The 21123-nt window shown below is 44.6% G+C and overlaps 1 protein-coding gene across 3 annotated transcripts in view; it reads right to left on the bottom strand.

Annotated features, from left to right (window-relative positions):
- The window catches only part of LOC8028011 (pappalysin-1), a 73470-nt gene that overhangs the window by 33855 nt on the left and 18492 nt on the right, over positions 1–21123 (bottom strand). For all 3 annotated transcript variants that reach the window (XM_029985131.3, XM_029985127.3, XM_042292566.1), the window contains exons 2-5: positions 16532–17018; positions 5332–5561; positions 2234–2622; positions 29–158 (exon numbers count right to left, since the gene is read on the bottom strand). In XM_029985131.3, coding sequence (XP_029840991.2) covers positions 29–158; positions 2234–2622; positions 5332–5561; positions 16532–16925 — 1143 coding nt within the window. In that variant the 5' untranslated portion in view covers positions 16926–17018. The remainder of the gene's footprint in view (positions 1–28; positions 159–2233; positions 2623–5331; positions 5562–16531; positions 17019–21123) is intronic.

The raw sequence follows: 21123 nt of genomic DNA, 5'->3' as shown, positions 1-21123 counted from the left end.
ACGTTGAGCTCGTTCTTGTGTTGCCTACCTGAGTGACGTCCCAGGTAATGTTATAGGGGGAGAAGGCGTCGTTCAATGCCGCATGCTGTCGTTGAATCTGTTCTTCAGTCACGGTGGGATTAGAGCCGTCAGAGTTTTTCACGTTTATTACCAGGTACCTGCGAAGTGCATTGAGAGGGAGGCTTGCAGTTATCGTTCACTCTAAAATTCACTTCTAAGCATTTTTTTTTATTATTATTATTGACTAAACAGTTTTGAACACAACTTTATGCAATATAAACGCTCGTTGTTTTTTGGTCAAATGTCACTCGTCGCTACTTGTGGTAGCTACATGTCCATCATACCACTTTTTAAGACAGAATGTTTTAATGGAGACAAAGCTCTAATTTGTGCGTCTCACCGTTGCCTCACCGTGCCACAAGAAAATTGGCGAGAGGCGTCATTAACTAAATTTAGAGAACTAAAGTACTGCTAAGCTTGGGTTACGTGGCCCGTGCCTCTATCGGTCAGGTGGTCACGTGACTGGTGCCACTATGGATCACGTGATGTAAAGTCAAAAGACTCATGGTGCAAAATCGTGGTTCCACGTGATGTCACGGATTCAACAACGTTATTAGATCTACTAACGTCAGATGTCAAATAATGGCGGTGCAATGTTAATCATGTCACGTAACCTGACGTCACGTCACAAAAACCCTCGGGTCTTTTTATGAGAAAAAAAAAGATATAGCATATAGGTAGTGGGAGATAACCCCATATTAGCGCAAAAGCATGCACGAGCACACACAAAAAAATATATTTCGAGGATATGCTTAGCGTTTTCTCGAATTAAGTATAATTGTGTCTGCATATTCGTTTTACTTTCAACGCCCATCATTAGTCTGCCTTAATTTAGTTCATTCAGAGGGAAGGGGGAACAATATGGCGCCTCTATGTCATAATGACACAGTGACAACATGCGTACCCCCCACTCCTTTTTGCCACTAAATTTGCGTAGTCATGGGATAAAGACACCTATCGTCCCTCTCATTGGCTGAAGTGATTAAAGAAAGACCCATTACGAGTGTTCCTTGTGTATCGCGGATCAGTGAACACTCAGCAACTTCTGAAGTGTGTCTTATAATTTGGCGCAAGGAACTGGTTTGAACACTGTTACTCGAGGCACTGAATTTCTGAACTCAAATGGAGACGGCACAACGAAGACAACGCAAAATGAGGCGAGGGACAAGTCGAAGAAACTTACACAACAAGTGCTGAATAACATATTGCTACAGCAACGTTAGAGGACAATCATTTCACACTGACTTAGATATGCTTTCTGGCATTCATATCAGTGTAACTGGTAGTGAACTGATGCACGTATAACCCTCCATGCAATGTGGAACGCTTCAGAAATTTTTCTCGTTCTCTGGTTGCTATTCCGCACCATGACTTCAAGTCCGTGACAGTAAACTTTGGGACACAGTTTGCTGAGACACAGGTCTTGACGCGGCATGGCGCCTGTAAGTGTGGATCTCCACACCTACAAGTGCTGAAACCAGAGTCGGCGCCGTACGCGAAGAACAAGAAACTACTATAATATGATACAAAATCTCACTCGTGCAAAATTGAAGATCATATCCCGGACACTACTGTCACCTGCCTGAACTTGTTAAGGTAGCCTTAAGCCGCAGTAACACAGCTAATACATCATACAAAAGGGAGTCTGCGGACATTGTCTAAGGCACACATATGTATAAAGTAGACATGCTTCAAACATGCGTGAGTCGTGCAATTATATAATTTTCTCATCATCTCCACAGCGAACTCCGCGTCTTTCGTATGCTGTATCGTAGCCTCCTATATACTGACAAACCCTGGCAGATCGCCATGAAAAGCGGCCGCTGAAATGGAAAGGGTGGAGCTGCAGAACACGGATGAGAGGAGAGCCAGGTGACTGGCGCCGCGCTGCGGCGAGATGCCGAAGCACACTTCTCCCGAGCGAACAAGTGTGTTTCGGGTCCTCGCCGCTGCAAAAGCTGAACGCTGACGTCCAGGTTCCCAAACAAATGGCTCTTCGATGATCTCCACTACCAGATCCTAGCGCTCCGAAATCTGCGACCGGGCACTCTATGGCGCCGCCGTCGAACTGCCAGACTTTGTGAGTAATAGAGGAGGCTATGGGTGTATAGGCACCGTGACCGCTGCGGCTTTCGAGAATAAAACTGTAGGAGAGAATGGCAAATCCGAGCACCTCAATGTTTTCGGCGTCCTCAGGTGCCAGTGCTCTTGATAGCTGAGCACAACTTCCGGTGCGTCGCAAACCGTGAAGCCACAGGGCACCGGTTGCGCCCGAACCCCGCTGGGTCGTGCGGCTGCCGGCGCCTGCACCAGGCGAGGAGATCCCGTCCACTCCCATTTGTCCAGGGAGTCGAAGGCGTCGGTGAACAGGGCACCCTGGGGGTCATCTTGATGCCACAGGTCGTGTTGCACCTGAACCTGGCTCAGAGCGCGACCCCAGGTCCGCACGCGGTCCACGAGACCCCGGTAGTAGCTGCGACGACCGCCCCCGATCGACAAGCTTCGACAAGAGCTTCCAGATTTCTGGAAAATGTAGCCCTTCTGCTCGCCTGTGATGGCTACCTGGGAAACCGGTAAAGGAGGAAGGGTCAGAACCAAGTTTGTGCCGATTTATCAACTTTTTTATAACCACCAAGACCTCTACTAAACTGTTGAATGCCTAATCTGGGGTACCTTTCAAACATTTCTGCTACGAAGAAAAAACGCGAAGACGACCAGGCTCTTAAGAGAACGAGAGAAGCTTGGAAAGCTTCTTGTCGGTCGGAAGTCTTGGAAGTAAAACGGATATCAAGAAAACACAGTACACATCCCGTTAGTTCTACTATTTGAAAGCCACAGAAATTTAAACAAGGTAATTTTACAAAGTCTCAGATGGATGACACCCGATTCAGATATTTATAAAAGCTTCCATAAAGACTCCAAGCCTATCCAGTATTTGTTACGCAGTTAATTTGGTGCTTGAGCGCGATTTGCTAGTACAAAAAGAAAGATAACCTGCTTGCTACTTTTATTTATAGCAATAATGCTTGGGATTTCTTGCCTCCGATTTAGCAAGATTCAATCATCAAGAAACTTGAAATAGCTGAAAACCCTGCAATCGTGAGATTTCTAGAAACAGGATATCAACCCGAAAGAGCAAAAAGCATTTTTCATACAGCAAAAAAAAAAAATTAAAAAACCACCTTTGCCGAAAGTTTTAACTGCTCTTGAATGTAGCGCTACAAAGGTTGGGATCAGTTTAGAGAGCTTTAGAGCTGAAAGTTATAAAATTTAGAAGGAAGAACATGAAAGGTTTGCAGCTAGTATTAACAAACGTCATTTTTGCGTTGAACATTTCTAACACTGCTTGTAGCTTTTCCATCCGATAATATTGAGTTCTGGAACTGTGGCGATCTACTTCAAGCCCCACACTTTAAGTAAATCTAAAAGTCCCTCAGATGTTTAGCTGATTTCTGCGGTCGGGAAACAATGTTTCGAGCTTCAAGCTTTTATGTCGGGCTCCGATATGTACAGACATAGTTGAGGGAGTACGTAATATATATTAAGCCCAATTTATTTATGGCTTTAGATACCCTTGTATCTCGCTGGAACGCGACAGGACAGCACACGAACAAGCAGCACCCGACAAAACAGCATGATCCAAACAGCACGATCAAAACAGCACCGCGTCAAAACAGCATAGCGACAAAACACCGCGCGACAAAACGGCACATGTCAAAACAGGAGAGCGGCAGAAGAGCGCGTGTCAAAACAGCACGCGACAAAACAGCACAACAATCAGACAGCACGCCGTTAAATGCATGCTGTTTTCCTGCTGCAGGCCACATGATTGGCAGCACGCGCCTAAATTAGGTATTTTCTCCTAGCGTGTTCAGCAGAACATGTGCATTGTCGGTAGATTTTATTATCTACCGTTATCTGACTTTATATTATTACTTTATCAATGGACGAAGAGAGTGTTGGTGCGGATCAAGATTGAAGAAAGAATAAACATGTAGGACAAAGACGACATAGCCACATATTTAAACTAGCAACGGACACGATAGGAATTCCAAAAGCGAACAACCGATTAAATGCGGGAAAAACGAGGAAAGGGAAAGCAACTAAGAAGATGGGAAGCAGGAGAGAAATGGGATGCCGCATTTTTATCGATATTAAAGGTTAACGCATTAACAATCAATCGGCCATTAAAGAGACGGCAAGAAATATAGCCTCATAGGCATGCAGTGGGAGGGTTTCATATCAGTGAGCATGCGCGAAAAGCTAAAAGAATGGGTAGCAAAATAACGGCGCAGCCAATGATATAATGTCGGTAGATAATAAAGTCCAACGGGAGTACCCATGCAACGGTAGATAATAAGATAAATATAAAAAAGATAATGAATGGATCAAAATAATGCTTGATAATAAAATGGAACGGCAATACACATGTTCTCCTGAACACGTTAGCAGCTGGAACTTAATTTAGGCGTGCGCTGCGAATGATGTGTCCTACAGAGAAAAACAGCTTGCATTTACGTGCGCACTGATTGTTACTGTGCTGTTTTGTCCTGCGCTGTTTTTGACACGTGCATTTCTGTCTCTCTGCTATTTTGACGCCGTGCTGCTTTGTTGCATGCTGTTTTGACGAGTGCTGTTTTGTCGCTGTGCTGTTTTGATGCATGCTGTTTTGACCGTGCTTTTTTGACCGTGCTGTTTTGACCGTGCTGTTATGTCGTGTGCTGTTTTGTCGTGTGCTCTTCTGTCCTGGTGCCGTATGTCGTAACCTTAATATTTGGCTTGTGTATAGTCCATTTAAACTAGATTGATAAACTAACGTATCAAACAAAATAAGACAAATAAAAGCAGCAAGAATATGATTTTCCGAGAAATATAACTTTGGAATTAAAGAACAAAAGTTGGATTCAAATGTACAACACTAAAATTCTAAGAGCTCAACAACACCTCTAATCTAATACTTCCATCTCAACACATCTTAACTTCTGATCCCATGCACCGCCAATCGGTACAAAGAAATAACTCCGAAAGATCTTGTATGTCAGTGTCTCTAAATTCTTCACAAATTACTACTAGTGCGTATCTACTTACTACCAAGTGGAATGTATGGCCGTATAAGTTGTCTTCTCGTCATTTCTACTAATCTTAATTAAAAGTTCGCTATAATGCACTCCATCATGCGCAGCTCGGAAAATAAGCCATTTTTACACGTTGCAACCATGTATGCGGGTCGCCCTGTTGAGGGACTTAGACGCATTTCTTTAAGCACTGCACCTGTGCTCCGTTAATGTAAAGCCTGGCGTAGGTGCCGTCGAATGTGGCCGCCACATGATGCCACTCTCCAGGAGCATACACGACGGGGCTACGAAGCACCGAAGTCTCCTGAGAGCGGGCTGCTTGAAGCCTGAAGACAAAGTGACCATTGCGGTCGTCGTCTCTGCCACTGGCCTCGATGCGGAGGGACCACTGCTTGGCTGTCAGTGGTGAGCACACATCGCGGGCCTCTGCAGAAACAAACGAAAAATTTTAACAAAATGGTGAGTTGAGCCAGTTGGTTCATAATGGAAAAAGTCAAGTGCCGAAAGACTAGGACAAGGTAAGAAGACGATGACACAAGGCGCACTCGCAACTGAAGTTTTATTTTATGGAAAAACATAGTCTCATATACACTTTTAAAAACACCCATGTCACTTTCCACGTGCCCACTCTTTATCCAAGAATAAACGCTCTTTTTCTGACAGAGTCACAGAAGGGCTCGCTTATGCACTTATCTGCACCCTTCCTTATTGCATACGCCTCAAGAATTTCCCTTGTAGTCTTTTTGCTGTATCGCCCCAAGATTGCCACGTCATTGGCATTTGGCTGTGCATTGCAACCGATGTGAGTGCACACCAGTTTTCAATGACGTGGCAATCTTGGGACGATACAGCAAAAAGGTTACAAGGGAAATTCATGGGGCGTATGCAATAAGGAAGAGTGCAGATAAGTGCATAAGCGAGCCTTCTGTGACTCTGTCAGAAAAATAGCGTTTATTCTTGGATAAAGAGTGGGCACGTGGAAAGTGACGTGGGTGTTTTCAAAAATGTATATAAGACTATGTTTTTCCATAATATAAAACTTCAGTTGCGAGTGCGCCTTGTGTCGTCGTCTTCTTACCTTCTCCTAGTCTTTCGGCGCTTGTCTTTTCTTAACAAAAAAATTGCCCAAGCTTGATTACACTAACAATGACCGAAGAGCACAAAATGTCTTAAACACAAACTACTATCTCGCAGAACCACCTCCCAGAAATTGGCATCAGGTAGCTTAGCGTAACATGACGGTCACGGTACTTGATCATTTGATGATAATTTCTTTCGCTAAATTTAGTGACAAAATTGACGTATTGACGCGAAGGATCTTCGCGACAATTTTTTGATAAAATTTGACTCATAAAACCTTTTCTGTACTAAAATTCAGTCTGTGTAACCCTTTGGTTTCTAAGCAATACATTTATTTGTAACAGACCTCAGCTGGGGACCTGAAACTTTTCCTTAATAAGCATTGCAGGAAGCGCTAAAATTGCTCTAGGGCATTTTCGGTATCGGTAGTTTTGTACACACACAAAAATAAAAACAAGTGTTCACATTTCCCCAGAATTCGCAAGTAACCAATCACAATGAACAGCGACAGCATCTTGGTGAAGGAGGAAGTTCAAAATACGACGCGCTCCAACCTTGTGATTGTGCAGGGAGGCGCGATGACCGCTAAGTTGGAGAGATGTGGTCAGCTTTCGGGGAACAATCAGGGTCTAAAAGCCAGTTTAGAATGCCACCACTTTTCTAATCCTGTTAAATTAAAGTTCTACGCCTATCGTATACTACCCCAGCTGCGGATGTTTTACATTCCAGTGGTAGTATTGTTCTCAACTACGTGAGCTTTTTATACAGTTCAATTAACACTTGTCACGTTTCTCGCAAATAAATTTTAATTTAATACTGTAACTAGCCAAATTTCGTCGAGTTTTAAGGCGCATTTATTTAGTTTGTTTAATACTCGTGCTTCTGTTATTGCTTTAAGGAAATTAACTGCCGTTGTAATATACAGTTGGCTGTAATTTTTTGTACAAATTATGTCTACAAACGTGTGTTGCCTGATCCCACCGTCCATTTTGTAACTACGTTCTTAAAACCCACAAATACAACTTATAATGAAAATAATAGCAATAGTACTTTCAGCTTTTTTTTAACTTCTTAAGGTTGATTTGTGCTGGCTCAACGAAGATGCTGAATTTGGTTGTTTTGTTGCAGAAGCACTGCCTATGTAATCCCTACAGTATAATAATTTGTATAACGCATTTTTCTCGGTATCTTGGCCACATAAAGCGCTACTTTAACACTGTCTATATCACTGAAAGCTTGATTTACATAGCTTCCCCGTCTAACACACTTCCTTTGGATCACACGCCTTCTCGTATCTCTGCCATGTCGACTGCGTTTGATAGCGCCTAACAACGCCAGACTCTCGAAAGGCCGGCAAAAAGATAAACCATCAACCACTAAGAGGCAACGCACACATCCCTTCAGTCTACAGAAGATGACTTTCACGGATGCACGTCCACCAGTTCAATATCGCTCGCCGTGCTATAACTGCTTGGCAGGTCACAGCTTCTGAGAAGATAAGCCAAAAGGAGAGCATCGCGGTGAGAAATGGAACGACATAGAACGGTCCTTACTGCAAACATGTGATTGCACAATCAGCTGCTCTTGCAAACGCACGGTGAGGGTGACGAAACATCGGATAGATATCTGTCGGCAGGGCTCCTGCTCAATGAAACGAAGCCTTCGGGTATCTTCTTTCGTCGTCATCATTTGCGTCCATTTTTATACTGATGAGAGCCGTTGAGTGGCTTTGGCTTATTCCGCACACACTCTTTAAAAAAACTATGGGTTATTAAAAAGTCCGGAATGTAGCCTGTTTGAACAACTCTGGTTGTCTTTCTTTGACGAGGTCTTTTTATGCCGAAAGCAAACTCGTTCGCAGCCACCAATGGCAAACGGTAAGTTAAGAAACAATTATTTTTCTATAACAAACCCAAGATACTTGGAGGACGTACATCATAACAGGCAGAGAAGTGTATAGCATTACGAGATTGTAAATGTTAGATTGTCTGAAATGGGTGCATTGTTGTATGCTTTATAATTTCGAAGGAATTGCTTGAGTGCGTGGTGGCAAGCAACGATCGAACTTTGATTCGGGATCAACAAGAATGGGGCTTCACTTGTGTGTAATCCTGCTTCCTTAACTTTGATAACGTTGCGATTGCGCACGTTTTGTTTTGTCTCGTGTAAAAGTTCTAAAAGCAAGGGACACGCTCCGACCGTTTCCCTCGCTATCTCCTTTTTACGTCCAGCCTGGAGGGGACTTTTAATGCGAAAGCATTAACTGCCTCGTGGAGCGAGCTGACGTCATCAGTCTGAAGCGCGAAAACGGCGGATAGTTTCCTTCGGTTGCATTGGCTGGCGCGCGTCGACGGCGCAGCGACCCATTGGCCGCCGCGCTCGTCAGTTCCCGAGACCACTCACTCCACAGTGCTGCGTAGTCATCAGCGCGGAGCCTCCAAGGTCACCAGGGGAGCACACGCACCGAGCGGCGACGAAAAGTACGCAGCAGACGAAAAAGGGAGCGGACGAGCGGCTTGCATGCTTTAGTGTTTACAACTCATAATGAATGCTTAGGTGTACCTCGATCTTTTTTGTTTTTCTCCGTTAGGGAAACCGTTGTAAGCAAGATAACTTTCCCGCCTTTGTGCGAGCGGGCGTGTGCAGAGTTGATTCAATTGACGAAGGTAAGATATACAGTTACTCTACTTTAGGCGAAGAAGGCTACTGTTGTCTCCTTATTCTCAGAAAAAAAAAGATATATTCTTATACCCCTTGTCCCATATAAGACACCCCAAAACTTCAGTTGGACGTACAGCGCACTCACGTCGAACCGACTGTACCAACTCTCACGAGCGGTGCGATAGCCGAGTGGTACAACTTATGAAAATAGCTAATGTATGTGTTACTGACTACCAAAACAGTAATCGTGGTTTTCTTGGCCCTACTTCAAAATCTCCGTGCTTTTTTTTTTTTTCTTTAGACTTTAATACATGCTTTCGCTGTTTAAAGGAGCGATGCAACGATATTTAATTGGAATTTTTTTTTTTTCACTTTACAGGAGCTTACGGCACTAGTGGGACTCAAGGATACTCGCACGCAACGCCACTGGCCACGAAACTCCTTTGTTGCAGTGTAATTTCAAGGACAAAAGCAATCATTTTCGTTCAATCTCTTCTTTGCAAAATTTGATGACGTAACGTGGGAATCGCAGTACACCCCAATGACGACATTTGAATGCGGTTCATAGATGGGACCCGAGCATTGCGTGGGCACTCGATTTGGGCTCGTGATAATCGATAGCTCGAGAAGCGTTCGGGTAGTGGCCCGTGGCCCGTCGCTGCAATGACGACAATAGCCGAGCCATAACAATGTCTGGAACTCAGCGCGTGTCCTGTGCTTTGCCAACCCCAGCGCGTGGCTATGATCAACATTGGCGGCATATAACCGGCTCCAGATCAGGTAGCCGCTTGTTCTGGCTGCGAGTTGAGGGAGTGAACGCGGCTCGTTTTTCTTTATTTTTTTGTCTGGAACTTCTATTGCGTGGGGTGAAAAACAAACGCGTGTTTCATATGTCGTTAACGTCAGGGATCCGTTCTAAGCGGTATTTGCGCAAATTACAAAAATGTATGCATCGCTCCCCTTTACTAAGTTCAATCGCACCGCTATCAAACCCCTCGCAAAAGTTTAGGCCGTCAGTTCAACGTCCGTGCGCTGTACGTCGAACTGGACTTTCGGGGTGCACTATACGGCACAAAAGAAGTGTAAGACTGGACCCCTTTATTTTTAATATGTTGACGACGACGCGCGGCTTCTTTGACTCTCTAATCGACGGTTGTCTGAGCCTCTATGACCCACTGCTCGCTCGGCGCGGTGCCTTTGTGAAATTGTGCTTTAATGAACGCTGTTCAATCAAGATCACTGCTTGATGTGACGCTACTCCTTGTACTTGTCACAGTCACCGAACGTAATAGGAAAGGCAACCGCCTTTGTGGTCGGAGTAACCGCGTGGGGGGGGGGGGGGGGGGGGGGCAGTTCCTTTGGGACAGCGGTTCTTTATTTCGTCCAGGTGTGTAACTTAATCCTCATGCAGTCGTAAAATAACATTAGCAGACCATTCTTCTTTTTCATATCCAGATTTTCGCAGGCAATAGTTCTCTGGCGCTTGCACGTCAGTTTAAGACTATTAATTTGATATACTCGCGTCTGTACAACCGAAACTCAGACTATATTACAATAGGATAACGTTAGACATCTCCACGCACTAATATACAATATAATATGTACAAAAGGTTACGTGAAAGTTGACTCGGATTTTTTTAATTGGCATTGCAACTTGTTCCTTATCAACGTTGCCAGATTACAAATAGGTCACGACACCAATATTTCACGAAAATTCCACCAGATTTGACCGGATATTAAAATTAACATAAAAAATGCCTGAAAGAGTAAGAGCAAATTCCTTGCTAAATTTAGCGGGGAATTTTTCTCGCTAAACTTAGCGGGGAATTTTTTTCTGCTATATTTAACGGGGAAATTTTTTCCGCTAAGCGGGGAAATTTTCTCGCAGGGAAATTTTACGCTAAATTTAGCGGGGACTTTTTCGCTTAACTTGGCGTGGTATATATTTAGCGGGGAATTTAGCAGGGAAATTTACCCTCGTGACATCACACGTGACGTCAGGTGTGACGTCATTATGCGAAACGTCCCATAATGCAACGCGAGGTTACGCCGACGGCGACGCCGCTCAAGCCGCAAAACGTTTGCCTAAGAGCTGCCCTCTAAAATAATCTTGCTTCTCGCACTTGAGACATGTACAGTGCGCTCAATTGTTGGACATAAGCCCCGAACGGTGACCGAAAGTCATATCACCGCCACCTAGCGACGAAAGCGACGACACTACAGAGATGAAAGAGGCGCTGACGGAAGCTGTCCCGCTCCCCGATACCAGCTGCATAACTTCCTCGTTTTGTTCCCTGCCTGCCTTGCCTTTAAAAGAGCTGTGCAACGATATTCAGTTGGAATGATTTTCACTATACACGAGCTTACTGGCACTAGTGGGAGTCAAGGACACTCGCACGCAACTCCGCTGGCCAAGAAACTCCTTTGTTGCGGTGTAATTCTAAGGACAAAAGCGATCATTTTCATTCAATCTCTCCTTTGCAAAATTTCATGACGTAACCTGGGGATCGCAGTACACCCATATGATGATATTTGAATGTTGTTCATAGATTGGGCGCGAGCATTGCGTGGGCACTCGATTTAGTCTCGTGATAATTACTAGCTCGAGAAGCATTTGGGTAGTGGCCCGTGTCCAATCGCTGCAACGACGACAATAGCCGAGCCATAACAATATCTGGAACTCAGCGTGTGCCTTGTGCTTTGCCAGCCCCAGCGCGTGGCTATGATCAACATTGGCGGCATATCATCGGCTCCAGATCACGTGGCCGCTTGTTCTGGCTGCGAGTTGAGTGGGTGAACGCTGCTCGTTTTTCTTTAATTTTATTCCGGGACTTCTATTGCGTGGGGTGAAAAACGAACGCGTGTTTAATGTGTCATTAATGTCAGGGATCCGTTCTAAGCAGTATTTGCGCAGTACAAAGATTGTTGCATCGCCCCTTTAACATTTTAATTCAAAAGCATTAACAGTCCCATGGAGCGAGCAGGCATTGCTCTATGGAAACCGCAGTGCTTTTAGCTGCGCAGAGCAGAAGTGAATCTTCCATTTCACCACAGTACTGGTTGTGCCCATCTCGTTTTTAAAGAATTTTGCCCATCTCGCTGAGCAACTGACCGAGCAAACATTGGTCCTTGCAGGCAAACACCGTAAATAGAAAAATAAGTTTTTTTATTTTTATTTAAGTATTTTTTTCGAAGCAAAATGCTCCACAGAGCCGTATCTTTCTAATAAGGTTTAGTATCATATGTCAAGCGAGGACGCTACTCAGGAAGGGAAACTTTTGAACCGTTAGCCTCTTTTGTATGAAATTGGGAGGGCATATTTATAGCTGGAAAAGAGGATGACACGCAAAGTTTTAAGTTTTGAAGTTCATCCTTTAAAGAGTTACGTAAATGTAGATCAAACAAACACTGCGAAACCCAAGGAAAACTATTTTTCAGAAATGGTAATCATAATGAACTGTTCTTTTGGTGACAAATATAGTATAACACTAAAGTGACGCGGCTATGGAGTACCGTTTTAAATAAAAAATTATTGTTTTTTTTTTTGTTTTTTTTTTGCGTACATCGGGGTGAAGATGTTCAGCTTTTTATAACAAAATATCGTGAAAATGTTGAAAGTAAAAGCCAGGTTCGTTACAAAATTTTAATAAAGAGACTTCAAAAACCGCAATCAGGGAAAGTATGCAGGCGAGCTGGTTCGGAAACATCATAATCTAAACCCTGAGGCCAAAAAAAAATAATAATAACGGACAACACGACAAAATATCTCAAACGCAGCTGCTTCACACATAAATGCATTATCAGATTAAAGTTTTCCTGAACAGAAATTTGATGTCATGGAGTGAAACTGAGATAAACGCGTTTCAAAGTTCACAAAGTTGCACTTTAAATGGTACTGGCATGTCGGGAATAATTTATTACGGGAAAACATTTAAGTTATAGGAGTGAAAAGTTCTGACAGTATCCATCGGGATATTTTAAAGCTGGTAAAACTGCTTGTTCAAGATGTGACTTTTAAGAAAAGAAATTGCTGTTGTAACAACACAGCGTTTTCCCTTAAAAATCTGATTTCTCCGGTTCTTTATAAGGGCTCACACGCCATCAGATTCACCGTGTAAGTCGTAACGCGAAGGCAACTGGAGAAAGTGCTCGAGCAAAATGACGTCACATCGACCGTCGAGATTCGCGAGGATGTGCGGCCTTTCCGAGAACGCAGTTCTGGACAGATTTCCCGAAGGGTTTTCCAACCTCCAAAGCTGATAGGGCCGACAATCGTCCGTGACCTGACACGCGTAAAGGTTAGAAAAAAAAGACTTCACCAAGCGTGGAAAAATGCGCTTTTTTTCCTCTTCCCCGAGCAAAACGAGATAAACCATTATCGGTCGCGTCCTATCTCTTTCCTAGCCTTTGCAAATGACGCAACTCCAAGCGGCTCAGTGAGGGGTAAGTATCAACACCGCCAGCGTTACGAAAACTGAAATGTAATCATGTTTATGATGATGTGGATGCTGATTGCTTCAGAAATATCACACCAGTAATCAGATCATTCTTTGACATGTTGCACGCTCGCGAATTATACTAGATTTGTGCATCGGCTAAATTATTCAATCGCGCAGAAGAAGAAGCAGGATGACGAAGCATTCACTGCGCGTGATTGATTTAGCCGGCCATATAGTAAAGACACAAAAAAATACGAGAGTCCTGACGATGGACTTTTGACGCTGCTTGAATATCTCCGTCGCATCGCAGCGTCGGCTCCGGCTATAGTCCGAAACGGAGTAAAACTAACGTTCTGGAGGCTAGGGAATATATTAAAACTGACGACATCGTATATAGGCAACCTGCGATGCTGTTTGGTTTGGCGCTATCTAGCGACTGAAGCAAGAAACATTGGGTATGCCTGGGAGCAGCGGTTGCATAGTTCAAACGTGAGGTATCATTCTAGTGTCGCCGCTTAGCCTGTGTCTGAAGCAAGAAATAGTGGGTAAACTAGCACTCTAAAAAACGTTTATGCGTCGACTTTCACGCACAACACTCAGAGCGCCAATCACCGCAACTTACGGAGGCAGCTCAGCGAATGACACCGCCGAAACATATGTTTAGACCAAAAAACGCAGTCCGAGTTGTGACATTAAGCAATGAGCAAGTGTCATTCGCCGAGCTGCCTCCATAAGTTGCGGTGATTGGCTCTACGAGTGTTGTGCGTGAGAGTAGACGCACAAACTTCGTTTTAGAGTGAGGAAGCGGGGATCGTATAACCTGCCAGTACAGTGGAAGCTACGGCCCTGGCGGGCCAATCGGAACGTGACTACGTATCACCGGAGTTCTCTCACTCTAAAAAAAGTCTGTGCGTCTACTTTCACGCACACCACTCGGAGAGCCAATCATCGCAACTTACGGAGGCAGCTCAGCAAACGACGATGCCGAAACATATGTTTAGATCAAAAAACGCAGTCTGAGTTGTGGCATTAAGCAATGCAAGCGTGACGTTTTGCACTGCTTAATGTCATAACTCAGAGTGCGTTTTTTTGGTCTAGACAGATGTTTCGGCATCGTCATTCGCTGAGCTGCCTCCGTAAGTTCCGGTGATTGGCTCTCCGAGTGCTGTGCGGGAAAGTACATGTACGGGTTTTTTTAGAGTGGACGACAAAGGGTATAATAGTGGGCTCTCCGTCTGCTGGCGCCACCTGGCTGTTGCCGGCTGGCTACAGTGCCGTCACTGGAGCTAACTTATCAAAGGTTCGTTCAGTGATAGTGTAGAAATAATCGTCTCGTTGGCATTTGAAGATACGAAAACATACGATGCAATAAGTATTGTAATTATAAAGGTTACAACAAGCGTACTAAGCAAACATCCGTAATTTCTCCGTTAAAGTTAGCGGTATGTAACTAGATCTCTGCGCGAGCAAAACGCTGGAAGATACGAAAAAGGTAAAGCCAGAACAAATTCATTCGTGTCTTGTTGTTTGTTTTACTTTTTTTGTAAGTTAGTATAATATTAACTATCCAAGGCCCAGATCCGGTCACACTAATCATATTAATTTCGCTTTCCCTTTCGGTCTCTCATTTTGAAAAAATAGATTTTATATTGTTGTTTTTTTTTTCTCGCAGGAAACTGTTCTGAGTATCCTCTTAGTTGGCAACGTTTACTTTAACTATTACAGTAGTTTGTAACCGATCAACGACAAAGCCCTATTCTTTTTAAAACGGCACATTTTTCGATTCACCAGACGGATTAAACGCAGGGTGATTTTATACAAAATATTTCATAAATAGTACTTATTGCAGTGGCTGCTCAGAAACAAAAGCGCCTTTCTAAGTTAGCAGTCACGTCGAAGTGTTTAGGCACTTTTTTCTGAATATTAGTTCAGAAAGACCCGTGGAGCGGGCGAGCTATCAACGTGGACTCTTGAGTCCCGACCCTAAAGACGACGACACTGGCTACTTTCTCGTGTCTCCCGAATAATCAAGTTTCGATCGAGGACCCTTACCAGACACGTGCCCGTCAGCAGCCAAGGGCAGATTAGATTACAGAGAGCGAGAAAGATGATGACCTAGCTGGGAAACTGAACGAGACGGAGTAGAGATGACCTTTTAAGAGGAAACTAATTTGGCGTTCCATTTGTGCGGACCATTCTCAAGTAAACGGAATTCACGTGATTAAGTTTCTCGTCGCCTACAGTTGATGATGTTTTCATGTATTCCCGAATTTCAATTATATAAGAACGCGTTAACTATTTACGGGGTCTTATACGATGTCGTTGCTACATGCGCTTATATCAGTCTTTACGGAATACTGCCTTTCATATTGTGGAGTGGGAACCATGGGGCGTCCGATGTCTCCGTTGTATGGAATGACTGAAATAACCATGCTCGACCTAAAATGGGATGTAAAAATCGGCACGAACCCGTACGAAGCTATCTAATCTTCTTGTTAAAGGTATAATTCACTGGTCGGTTTTTTTTTTTTTTATGTAAAATTACAAAACGTAGTTCCCTTTCTGTAAAAAAATAATGCCAAAACACTTGCCAGGGTCAGCGGGGTGGCGACGCAGACGACTGAGTTGAATGGCGGGACGCGTTTGGTGCACGTACTGATAGATGGCGCTACCTCGTTATCGAGACCCGACGCTATGATCGAGACTGTTCGCGACGACCGTGGTCTGCTAAAATGAACATAACCCTCTTATAATGTACGAAAACTCGAAGTAAAAAAAATACGCGGTTGCATAACGACGGCGTTTTGGCTGCCGACGGATTTCGTCTGCGCGTCGTCTGCTTTCTTTCACTGGCCGCCTTCACATTGCAACGCTGCTCCTGACGCCATCTATCAATACGTTCACTAAACGCGCCCCGCTACTTGAATCTGTCGTCTGCGTCACCGTCCGCCGTTCTCCCTAGCAAGTTTCTTGGCCCTATGTTTTAGAGAAAGGGACTTACGCTTCATGATTTTATATGGAAACACCAACTTGTGAAATATACCTTTGACGACAGTATAGTTTGCTACGTGCAGGCAACGTCTGTTAATGCCCATTTTAGACCGAGCCTGCTTATCTTAGTCACCCTATATACACAACGGAGACACCGGATGCCGTGTTGGTTCCCACTCTACAATATGAAAAGCAGTATTCCGTTAAGACTGGTGGAAACCTTACCTAAGACAACGGACTCTCTCGGTTGACCGCCCTGGGGTTTCAGCCACAGGGCGACGCTGAAGTGACGCCAAGGAACCTTCGGGTCGCCGTCCACGTTTAGCGCACCCGCCGCCTCTTCCAGGTACAGCGCACTGTTGGCCGCGGCACCGTCGGTCACCTCCCTCCTCTGCTTGGCGCGGACATACTTGAAAGACGTGGCCGCACCGGAGTCTTCGAAGGGGCGTCCAGGCGGGCCGTTGCTGCTGCACTGAGACCAGCCCTGCCTGAGCACTTGGGCCTGTCGCTCAAAGGCTAGATTCTTCTGGCGTGACAGGCGAAATGACGACTCCGCGGTTCCGGGACGTGGCCTGGTTATCCAAGCCAAAAGAACGATCATGAAGAGTGGGTGCTTCATTGCATGTGCTTAGTTGACGCTGCTGTTTAGTCCTCGATGAGCTTGTACAATGACCCGATGGCGCGGAACGATGATGGGATCTGTACATGGGTTCTGAAAAAAAGAATTCCGCTTAAGTCATGAGCTTATATTACCCTCGAACATAATGGTTTTTAAAGGAACGCATGGCTTTCTGATAATTACTTTGTGAATCGTAGTAAGTTGGTAATGAATAGTCAAGAGAAAATACGTTCGTGGTACTATTCAGCTAGTGCGAGAACTTTACACTTGTATCAAAGTACATAGTCCCTGATTCTTCTACAATTTAAAAGAACAATTAACCTTTTTTTTATTATGTTTTAGCGGTAACCAAATTAACCCCTTCACGCTTGTGAACCATAACATTTGATATATATTTCTTTTATTTGCTTTAACTAATTTTGGATGATAGGTTTCATAAAATTCTGAGAGGTTATTTTTTTTTCTTTACTAAGGTTTTTTGCTTGTTAGTTTTTTTGTTTTTTTTTTTGTGTGAACGGAAAGCAGGACCCTAGCCTCCTATAGACTGATAAAGCCTGGCAGATCACCATGAGAAGCGGCCGCCGAAATGGAAAAGTTGGAGCGGCAGACAAGGGATGAGAGGGGGAGAGCCACGTGACTGGCGCCCCGCTGCGGCAAGACGCCGAAACACACTATACTTTTTTTTTTCCCCCTATTGGCGAAGTGCGTTTCGGGTCCTCGCCGCTGCAAAAGTTGTGCGCTGACGTCCAGGTTCCCCGAGAAATGGCTCTTCGATGCTATGTGCTACCAGATCCTCGTGCTCCAAATCTGCGACCGGGCACACTATGGCTCCGTTGTCGAACTGCAAGGTTTTGTGACAATAGAGGAGGCTATGATAGGACTCGTGGTTTGTATGAACTGCAGCCGACAAAGCCACCAACAAATGTTTCATCATTTCTTGTTCGTGAATAATCGTTATTTAGTAGAACTTTAACAGGCGTAGCCCCGGCAGTCTGCGGCCCGGACCAGACATGTACGTAACGCGTAACTAGCAACGAGATACTTCTACCTAGTGACTTGTTTTCGGTAACCAGTAACGTATTTCGTTACTTTTTTTTAGAAAAAGAATGAGTAACGTACTTAGTTGCTTGTACAGCCGTGTAACAAGTAACGGTTTAGGAGTAACTTGCACAGAGTGTCCAAAAAAAAAATTAAAAGTTTTTTTTTTTTTTTTTTTTTTTTATTGCAGAAATAAACTGCGTATCGCCGAACTCTCATTCTCCACCCAAAGGTAGCTCTGAAGGTTCGAATTAGGTGCCAAAATTTTAGCCCCAACCATTATCTCATTCAAAAGTTATAAGTGATTTGTGATAATATCAATAGGGCGCCATGCATTCGAGAGCTCCGTTGGACACCATTTTTCCATTGAAATGTTAACAAAATCCCTTGAAGCTTTTGAATAAGATATCGGTTCTGGCTGAAACTTCGGCATCCGGTTCAGACCTCTTGCGCTAAGAACGAGCGTTCGGCCACACCTAGGTTATTTTTGCGGAGAAAAAAAAAAACAGTAAACTTTTTTGAGTGACACTCTGTACAACAGCATCTATACAGCGTTGTTTTAATTCTAACCTGAGTAGGCGTCTATTGTGACAAAGGCAGATGGGCAATCCAAAAAAACACTGAACAGTATGACAGTATAGCAACGTTAATCCCTGAACCGTGTCAGTCTAACTCTGCAGCTGGGAATGTCCTTCACCCAGCGAACACAATAAGGTTCTTTGGTTGAACCTTCTAGAATTGCATACAGACCGAATGTAAACCCGGAGGTTGCCGACACATGAAGGCACAAAACCCATTGTCGACTTGTAACGTGAGGAGAGAGAGAACAAAAGAGAAGGAGGAATCCCAGATTCATCAGCACTTTCTGAAGCACAACAGTGCCGTTCTTTCGACCGCGCCAGTAGAACGACGCTTCAACGCCGCCGGAGATGTGTTCTCAAGCAAGCGGGGAAACGTAACTGGTGAAAACTTGGAGAGGCAACTGCTGCTTAAGAGCAACGACTACTGAAAAGAAAACTATAAACCATGAAACAAGAGCAGATATGTATTTGGTCGTCAAAGTAACGAGAAAAAAGTAATTCGTTACTTTAGAGGTAACGTAACGCGTTCATATCGAGAATCGGTAGCCAGTAACGTATTTACTTACTTTTTGAGGTTGTAACAAATAATGGTACTTAATTGTCGTTCTTGTTAATGTTTCCTTTTTTTTTTTGTGTGTGTGTGTGGGGGGGGGGGGGGGGATTCGTCTGTTCAGCTAAACGAAATGGACCAGCGGAGCGCGTGGCCTCGTGTACCTGTGGCACCATCTGCCAGGTGAAGCGGTGTATTTGGTGTCACGAGTTGCACACGCGCACAACTGAGCCAAGCACTCGGCGGCTGTTCGCGCTCGGTGCACAACCCCTGATAGCTGATCAACGCTAGCCATAAGTTTGTAACATGAAATCGTTTTGTTTTTCTTTTCTTTCTGTTCCAGTACTTAGCATGAGTGGGCATGGAAGCTGCTGTCCGTTCGAGTCAGCTAACCAAAAAACGTTCTTCTTTGTACAGCTCCCGATTTTCGCCTTCGTTTGGTATCTGCGCCCGAGGACGATCGTCGCTGCCGTGACCGTGCTCGCCGCAGTAAACGCTGCGTCATCGCCACCTTCTTGCTACACGGAATCATCCCTTTCTCCTGCGCGTGGCGTCCTTGTGGGCCCCACGTCATCCGAATCGCCATCGATGTACCCAGGATGCAAGTCTGTCGGCCTTTATAAGGATGTTCCAAGCCGTGGCCGCCTCAGTGGGCATGGGAGCTGCTGTCCGTTCGAGTCAGCTAACCAAGAAATGTTCTTCTTTGTACAGGTTTGTAAACGATATTCTTTGCATGCTAAAAGGACGAGTAACCTGTTTCTTGTTGTGCTCCCATGCCCAGGGGTGCTTGCTGATATTGCTTGCGACTCTGTCAATGTGATTAGACATATCTTGATGCTTTCCGGAGATGTCGAGCTGAATCCGGGGCCGATGTCTGCCGCTGAACTCAAACAATTCAACGAAATGTTCGCTCTCTTACAAAAGATCGACTCTAACTCTTCCAGCCTCCATGGGGGACAAGGAGCTATAAATTCGGACATAAAAACCATACTGGAAAGACAAAAAGAGCTGGATAGCGGCCTTTCCTGACTCGACAGCAGGATTGCCTCAATCGAAAGCGAGATATCCTATATTGGTCAGGCTAAATCCGCCATAAACGACTTAGAGGACACGCTGAATGTACAGGTTGCTACTATTTCGAATTTATTGAGTCGTATTGACAGCCTAGAAAATCATTCGCGTCGTTGCAACCTTCTTTTTTACGGAATGCCGGATGACGCTGGGGAGTCATGGCAGACGTCCGAGCAAAATATAATCACCGTCGTGAAAGACAGACTTGGTGTCGCCTTGGGAAACGCTGATATTGAACGGGCTCACAGAGTGGGTGGTTCTCGGGAAGGAAACATTAGGCCAATAATTGTGAAATTCGCCTCATTTAAATTAAAAAACCAGTTGCTTCTTTGTGGCCATAAGTTGAAGGGCTCCCCCTACTCGTTGTCGGAGGACTACTCGCCGAATGTTCGAACTGCGCGGAAGTTTTTTCTCGACTTTGCCAGGGCGCAGAACGTATCATTTAAGCTTCGTTTCGACAAGTTGCACATTGGTTCCAGGATTTACAGTTATGATTCTCAGTCTCTGTCCGTAAAAGAAATCCCCAGATAGGACGCGCCGGGGGTGGCTTTCTTCATAACCAAAAATCAAGTAGCGGTATTAATGTATTGTACACGAACGCACGTAGTATCCTGAATAAACGCGACAATATATGTTCTCTTATTTCTTCGTGTAATGCTAACGTCATCGTCTTAACTGAGACATGGCTATCACCTGGAATTGAAGATAGTGAGATATTTCCTGAGCACCCTAATCTGGTTATTTACCGGCGTGACAGGGATGATCAACGTGGAGGCGGTGTCCTTATCGGGGTCGATGAAAGTAATGAAAGCACCCTTGTTCCGACTGCTTCGTGCCTCGAAATGGTCTGGGTACGAATACAATGCAGTTTCAAACCTATTTTGGTAGGCGTTTGTTATCGACCTCCTTCGGAATCCCATTCGTTCACCAGCCGTCTGCACGACGACTTGTCTACCCT

The sequence above is a fragment of the Ixodes scapularis genome, unplaced genomic scaffold (genome assembly GCF_016920785.2).
Source record: "Ixodes scapularis isolate PalLabHiFi unplaced genomic scaffold, ASM1692078v2 PGA_scaffold3__209_contigs__length_174095766, whole genome shotgun sequence".
NCBI classification, from domain to species: Eukaryota; Metazoa; Arthropoda; class Arachnida; order Ixodida; family Ixodidae; genus Ixodes; species Ixodes scapularis.
Note: the sequence above shows the minus strand (reverse complement) of the source record. Positions and strands in the feature narration are given on the sequence as shown.